Source organism: Dictyostelium purpureum, assembly GCF_000190715.1.
Source record: "Dictyostelium purpureum unplaced genomic scaffold DICPUscaffold_647, whole genome shotgun sequence".
Taxonomy (NCBI): Eukaryota; Evosea; class Eumycetozoa; order Dictyosteliales; family Dictyosteliaceae; genus Dictyostelium; species Dictyostelium purpureum.
Genome location: NW_003519980.1, coordinates 2,089 through 10,136, shown reverse-complemented (window position 1 = coordinate 10,136; position 8,048 = coordinate 2,089). Strand labels below are relative to the sequence as shown.

General features: G+C 23.4%; 3 protein-coding genes across 3 annotated transcripts; 2 read left to right on the top strand and 1 right to left on the bottom strand.

Annotated features, from left to right (window-relative positions):
* Window positions 1–3,453: 3,453 nt before the first annotated feature.
* On the top strand, window positions 3,454–4,747 carry DICPUDRAFT_159928 (uncharacterized protein; the record flags this gene model as incomplete). The annotated part of the gene is made up of 2 exons (XM_003294805.1): window positions 3,454–3,716; window positions 4,003–4,747. Coding segments are annotated over 2 exons (1,008 nt in total), but the record flags the coding sequence as incomplete, so codon positions are not given.
* Window positions 4,712–6,130, top strand: DICPUDRAFT_100084 (uncharacterized protein). Its single transcript, XM_003294804.1, has 3 exons — window positions 4,712–5,094; window positions 5,380–5,877; window positions 5,963–6,130. The coding sequence occupies exons 1-3, from the start codon at window positions 4,939–4,941 to the stop codon at window positions 6,035–6,037; spliced, it is 729 nt and encodes a 242-aa protein (XP_003294852.1). The 5' UTR covers window positions 4,712–4,938; the 3' UTR covers window positions 6,038–6,130.
* Window positions 6,125–6,568, bottom strand: DICPUDRAFT_93297 (uncharacterized protein). The gene has a single exon (XM_003294803.1). The coding sequence runs from the start codon at window positions 6,548–6,550 to the stop codon at window positions 6,167–6,169; it is 384 nt and encodes a 127-aa protein (XP_003294851.1). The 5' UTR covers window positions 6,551–6,568; the 3' UTR covers window positions 6,125–6,166.
* Between the last annotated feature and the right edge of the window lie 1,480 nt (window positions 6,569–8,048).

The following is an 8,048-nucleotide window of genomic DNA, read 5'->3' as shown; positions in this document are numbered from 1 at the left end:
TTAATGATTTTAGCAATAAAACTATCGAGGATTTTTTAGCATTAAAGCTATCTTTTTATTGGATCAAAATAATTATTTTAGATTATTAAAACATATTATTAAAAAAAAAAAAAAAAAAAAAAATATAATCAAAACATATCGAGGATTTTTTAGTTTAAAATATATAAAAGATTTTTATCATTAAAACATATAAATGATTTTTAAGCATTAAAGCTATCGAGGATTTTTAGCATTAAAAAATATAAATGATTTTTTAGCATTAAAAAAAAAAAAAAAAAAAAAAAAAAAAAAAAAAAAAATTTTGGGGTATAAAATTTTATTAAAAACTATAAAAAAAAAAAAAAAAAAATAATTTCAAAATTTTTTTTTAAAAATTAATAATTATTTATATCTGATTTAAAATAAAATTAAAAGAAAAAAAAAATAAAAATAATATAAATAAATTTTTTGGAAAAGGCAGGGGGAAAATAAAAAATATATCAAATATTTTGGAAAAGGCAGTAGGATAATAAAAAAAAATCATTTATAATATAATATACAAGTAAATAAAAAATTGATTAAGTATTTTGGATCAATAAAAAAATATTAAGTATTATGTAACATTAAAAATATTTCAAATATCATTTATTATGGATCATTTAAAATTTTCAAGTATTGTTTAGCATTTAAGCACATCAAGTTTTAAAAAATATCCAGTATTATTAAGCATTTAAAAAATATCAAGCAAAATTTAGCATTTAAAATATCAAATATTTATTTAGCAATATAAACATATCAAGTTTTATTTATCATTAAAAATATCAAGTATTATTAATCATTCAATTAAGATTTCAATCAATTTTCTTTTGTTTTTTTATTGAATGTAATGATTATTGGTAAGTATTATGGATAATTAAAAAATATCAAGTAATATGGATCATGCAAAAGTATCAAATATTTAGCATTTAGAAAATAAAAAGTATTATGGATCATAAAAAATATAAAATAATATATAGCATTTAAAAAATATTAAGTAATATGGATCACACAAAAATATCAAGTATAGAAATCAAAATTTTATTTTATTGAATCATTAAAAAATATCTAATATTATGTAACACTCAAGAATATTAAATATAATGGATCATTAAAAAATATCTGATATATATATATATATATTGTATAACATTCAAATTTATCAAATATTATATATAATTAAAAGTATAAAGTATTATATAGCATATAAAAATATCAAGTATTATGTATCATTCAAATATATCAAGGATTATTTAGCATTAAAACTATCGAGGATTTTTTAGCAATAAAACTATCGAGGATTTTTTATCATTAAAACATATCAAAGATATATATAATCAAAAAACATATATAGGATTTTTTAGCATTTAAACTATAATTTATTTTTTAATAAAATTTATTATTATTATTATATATATTCAAGAATATACAATTGGATAGGATCATTCAATAATATCAAGATTTATTGTATAATAATTATAAAGTAATTATTTTATTTTATCATTAAAACATATCAAATATCGTGTAACATTTAAAAACATTAAATATAATGGATCATTAAAAACTATTAAGTATTGTGTAACATTCATCATATTTTGGGTAATTAAAAATATCAAGTTTTATATAGCATAAAAATATCAACTATTGTGTCCCATTATAATATATACGAAGGATTATTTAATATTTAAACATATCAAACATTATGGATAATCAAAAATATCAAGTATTACATTATATATCATAAATATATCAACTTTTGTGTATCATTAAAATATAATCAAGGATTATTTAGAATTAAAACATATCAAGAAATAATATATATATAATATCAAAACATATCGAGAATTATTTAGCATTAAAATATATCAAGGCTTATTTAGCATTTAATTATTATAATTCAACTATAGTTTTTTTTATTTTGATACCATAGTTTTAAAAAATTTATTATCATTATACACATTCATAAATATACAAGTGGATTGGATCATTCATTAATATCAAGATTTAATGTATAATGATTATAAAGTAATTGGTTTTATTGTATAATTAAAAAATATAAAGTATAATGTAACATTCAAGAATATAATATATAATGGATCATTAAAATTTATCAAGTATTGTGTTACATTCAAAATATATCAACTATTATGGATCACTAAAAATATCAAGTATTACTGAGCATATAAAAATATCAACTATTGTGTACCATTCAAATATATCAAGGATTATTTATCATTAAAACATATCAAAGATTTTTAGCAATTAATTATTAAATTCAACTATATTTTTTTTCATTTATTTTTATACCATAATTTTATATCATATATACTATCAAAACATATCAAGCTTTATCAAGTCAAATTTTCATTATATTTATTTGTTTTTTTTACTCACCCATTACATTTCATTTCATTCTATTATCAATATAGTGGTTAATTATGTATTCTGCGTGGTGGGATACATAATTAACCATTCTGCTCTAATATACTCACCCACTATATTTATTGACTCATTACATTTCATTTCATTCTATTATCACTTAATCAACTCTCTATAGGTATTTTGATTACATGGATACTGAGTTGGGCCCGCTTGGTATCTATGTTTTTGAAATTTACTCACCTACTACATTTATTTGTTGTTTTTTTTATTCACCCATTACATTTCATTTCATTCTATTATCAATATGGTGGTTAATTATGTATTCTGCGTGGTGGGATACATAATTAACCATTCTGCTCTAATATACTCACCCACTATATTTATTTGTTGTTTTTTTTATTCACCCATTACATTTCATTTCATTCTATTTTCAATATGGTGGTTAATTATGTATTCTGCGTGGTGGGATACATAATTAACCATTCGGCTCTAATATACTAACCTCCCCGTGGTAGAGCTGGAAACACTCTTTACAAAGAGTGGCTAATAGTATAAAAAAAATATAAATAAAATAAAATAAATAAAATAATGGTATTAATATCATTTTATTATCTTTAAAAATTAATTTTAAAATCTTTAATTTTTTTTTTTTTTAATTTTTTGGGCATTATTTTTTTTTTTTTTTTAAAATTAATTATTTTTTCTTCAATTTTTTTAATTTTTTTTTAATTTTTTTTAATTTTTTTTTCAATTTTTTTTATTTTTTTATTATTTATTTTTTATTGATTTCCTGTATGGTTATGTAAATGAAAATGAAAATCAACCATTAACGATAAACCAATATCAACAATTAGAGATTCAATTAAATAATCTATATCAAGAACTGAAACAAAAAAGAGATGAAATGGAGTACCAAAGTTAAAATGGACCAAGTTGCTCGTCAACTCGATCAATACAGAGCAACAATTGGTAGTTTAGAAGCTTGTATTGATGGAACGAATAAGAAATTGGTTCAATTAACAAAAGAAATGAAGCAATGATATTCAAATTAATAAGCTTTCACATCTGGGTACAAATGTAGTTGAATTGTTTTCTAGCCAACTTCGTCAAAAGGCTCAATACCCAACTTTAATTGATTTTCTTACATATGATCGCGAAACATTTAATGAAATTTGTAAAAAGTCAATCAATGCTCCAGGTTATTACCAATATTCAGAAAAGAAAGAAAACTGTTGTTATGGTAATGATAAATTAAAAGATAATGGAATAGTAAAGAATAATAGAAATGAAAAGAAATTGAAAAATAAGAAAGGAATAAAGTTTGTATCTTTAAATGTATATTCTTATTTTCCAATTTCTTTTCATTTCTATTATAATAATATATTCAACAATCAAATAATTCATCAATAATCAATCAATAATAATCATTACTCAATCAATAATAATCATTAATCAGTCAATAATAAAAAAAATAATAATAAATAAAATTTCTCCATATTAATTTTGGAATAACAAAATTTCTTTTATAAAATTTTCAATAAAAAAAAAAAATTCTAATTTTTATAATATCTATCTTTTATTACTTTAAATAAAATATTTATTTAGTTATTTATCAAATATGTCGTTAGAAGTTTACTGTAAAATTTGTTCACAAAAAATAAAGTTTACTTTATCCACCATCAACTCAACAAGAGAGCATGCACATAGATGTGCAAATGATTATTTGAAAGAATGGGGGCTACAAGAAATGGTACCAAAAGATGTTTTTGATAATAATTATCAACAAATGGAGCTTCTTAAAAAAGAAAACGGACAAATAGAGTTTCTTAAAAAAGAAAACGAACAAATAGAGTTTCTTAAAAAAGGAAACCAAAGACTTGAAAATCTTTTAGATTTATACAAAGAAATGGGTGCTTCAAAAAAACAAAAGATTGAAAAATGTCTTGGGGATGATTCAATTTCTAGAGAAAGTTTATCTGAAGTAAAAATTGTCAGAGTTGATACTATACCAAATCAAAATAATTCAAAAACTGGTAATATTCCAATTGTTGAACCAAATATTATTTCACCAAACACCAATTTTCCAAATTTCAGTGAACCAAATATTACTTCACAAAATATTAGTGAACCAAACACTTCTTCACCAAGCATTAACCCAGATATTGCAAGTATTCTATCTATTTTAGAAAATTTTGGCCAAGATGCTAAAAAAATGATACTTAATCCATACTTGATCCCACTTTCTGCAACCGAACCAGAGGATGATCAATGTTGTCATTTTAAAATTAGAAGATCTAAAATTGACCTTGCTCCAATAACATCTTTAGTTAAAGCACAAGATTTTGCCTAGGTAAATAGTCTCGAAGAAATAATATGAACATTTCAAATGAAAACTACTTTCCTTGGATGCCTCCACCAATTCAAAAAGGAATGCATTCACTCTATTTTGTAAAGATATTTCGATTACAATCTGTAACGTCGACCATCTCGAAAACGAAACAGTAAGAAAATATATTAGAAACTTTTTAGGTTTTCGAAATAATGATAAACAATCATTTAAAGTTCCAGAAGATCATCCAATATGAAAAAATGATTGTTATCAGTTTTAATAGTTTTAATGATCTATATAATAAAATAAACCAAAGAATAATTTCAGTTAATAAAGGAAGAAATAAACTATACGATCTAAAAGAAAGGGTATTCATGTTTATTTATTTATAAAAGCATGCTTCAAAAAAACAAAAAATTGAAAAATGTCTTGGGGATGATTCTAGTGAAAGTTTATCTCAAACTGAAGTAAAAATTTTCAGAGTTAATAAAGAAACTACACCAAATCAAAAAAATTTAATAACTGGTAATATTGCAATTGTTGAACCAATTATTATTTCACCAAACATTCCTTCATCAAATTCTAGTGAACCAAACATTCCTTCACCAAGAATTAACCCAGATATTGCAAGTATTCTATCTATTTTAGAAAAGTTTGGTGAAGATGCTAAAAAAATGATACTTAATCCATACCTAATCCCACTTCCTGCAGCCGAACCAGAGGATGATCAATGTTGTCATTTTAAAATTAAAAGATCTAAAATTGACCTTGCTCCAATAACATCTTTAGTTAAAGCACAGGACTTTGCCTTGGTTAATAATCTTGAGGAAATAGTACGAATATTTCAATTGAAAACTACTTTCCTTGGATGTCCACATGCCTCCACCTATTCAAAAAAATATGCATTCATTCTATATTGTAATGATATTTCGATTACAATCTGTAATTCCGACCATATCGATAGCGAAACAGTACGCAAATATATCAAATACTTTTTAGGTTTTCGAAATGATAAACAAGTATTTGAATCCCCACAATCTGGACCAAAACATTTTAAGTGTAGAGGTTGCCCTTCTAAAACCGATGGTTCAATTAAAATGCGTGGTCTTAAAGCACCCATAGATGAAGGTTTCACTTATTTTTGTTCAGTAGTATGCTTTTTTTAAAGTTTGTTATTTTGGTAAAGGTCGTGATTTTAATGCATTATTAAATAAAGGTTGCCCAAAACCTGAAAAGAATAACAATGTAGAGATTGAAGATGAAGGAGATGAAGATGAAGATGAAAAAGAAAAAGAAAAAAATAAAAAATAAAAAATAAAAAAGAATGCAGCGGTCACCAGATCAAAAAGTACTTTATTTATGAAATCAAAATAATAAAATTAAAACAAAAAGTTATTTATTTATAAAACTTAAAAAAAAGATTTTAATTTTTTTTTTTATTTATATTTTATTTTTTAAAGTTTTAAATAATTTTGAAGTGTACTTATAAATTAATTTATCATTATCGATATCGAAAATTTTAAAGATTGGAGATAAATTTTCACTTCTAAATGCTTTATCATTTAAGATTTGATTATTACTTGAAATAAAAATATATTGTAAAGATTTAGGTAGTGGATAAATAAATGTTGGTTTGTATTCACCTCTTATAACAAGATAAATAAGAGATGGTGGTAAAACTTCTTTTTTTATGATTGCATCTTCATAATAATAATTATATTGCTTAAACATATTTAACTCTAATTGAAGGTCTAATAATACAAGAGTTGAGGGAAATAATAGTGGATAAACTGTACTGCTACATTCGTTTAAAATAAAATTCATTGTTTGTTGCTGCTGTTGTTGTTGTAATTGTAGTTGTTGCTGTAGTTGTTGCTGTTGTTGTATTTGATATGAAGATGATGAGGAAGATGAGGATGGTAATGGTGATGATGGAGGTGATATTGATGATGATGATGACGATGATGACGATGAGGAGGTTGAAGATAATGATGATGATGAAGAGGATAATGAAGGTGATAGTGAAGATAAGGATGATGATGATAATGGTGATGATGATAATAGTTCGTATTGATCACCAGCTCCAGCAGCGGTACCATTAATAGGGATTGGTTCGTTGGGTACTTTACTTGCTCCACTATTTCTTAATAAAAAGGATGTATATCGAGCATTTAACTTTAATGATTTTAAATTTGAATCCACTAAAGGTAAAAACCCATCTTTAAAAACTGTACTACTATTACTATATTGATTATCTACCTCTAAATTTGATAATGTACTTGGTAAACCCTTCTTTGAAATTAGTGATGGTGGTTTGCCACCACTGGTATTGTAATCTATTTGATTATAACGAAGTGATTTTAGATTTGGGAATTTATCAAATATAAAATCATTATTATCATTCTCGAATAAAGTGATCTTGAGGCACTGAAGTTTTAAAGGATCTTCGAATTTACTTGATAAATGCAGTAAACTTCCTTCAAAATTTATAATACTCTTTGGGAAACCTCTTTTAGGCGATGATGTTGATGAGTTGTTTATAAGTATTGTATCTAAAGCTAATTTTAATTTTATTAGGGTTGGTGGTAATAAATCTACATCCAATTCTAATTTTTTATGATATGAAGAGGAGATCTTTAAAGTTGTTAATGAAATTGAATTTTCACTGCCACCAAAGCCAATTACTTTATTTAATAATGTTGGTTTAAAATTTTTTTCACACAACAAAATTAATTTTTTTAGTGATGATCTTGATGTTAAATTATTACTACTATTAATATTATTATTATTTAAACTATTTAAATTATTTGACGAGTTATTAAATTTTATTGAATTTTTACATTTACAATATAAAGTTATTGAGGTTACTGAAGGTGGTATACATTCAACTATAGATTGTTTGATATAGGTTATTGGTGAAATTATTTTAAATACTCTTAATTGCTTTGGTAAGTATATGGTGGAGTGTGAATATTCTGAATATAATACAAGTGATTGTAATTGTTTTGGTAGCATATCTTTGGTGAATGGTTTTGATATTTTATTATGAAGTGTTAAGTTAATTAATGTTTTGGGGAGGAAATGTTCTAAAGGTAAGTCATCACTATAGCTGATGTTCAATGATGTTAAACCATTGAATGGTGATGAAGAAGTTGAAAATGGTGAGGAGCTGGATAAAGGCAATATAGTTGGATGTTTTTTTAATAGTTGTGGTGTTAAAGTTGAATGGTATAGCTGCACTCGTTTATAAATAATTAATTGCTTTAAAGATGGTGGTATATCTAAAAATTTGAGATCCACTTCGAAATTTATGTTCTTTAAT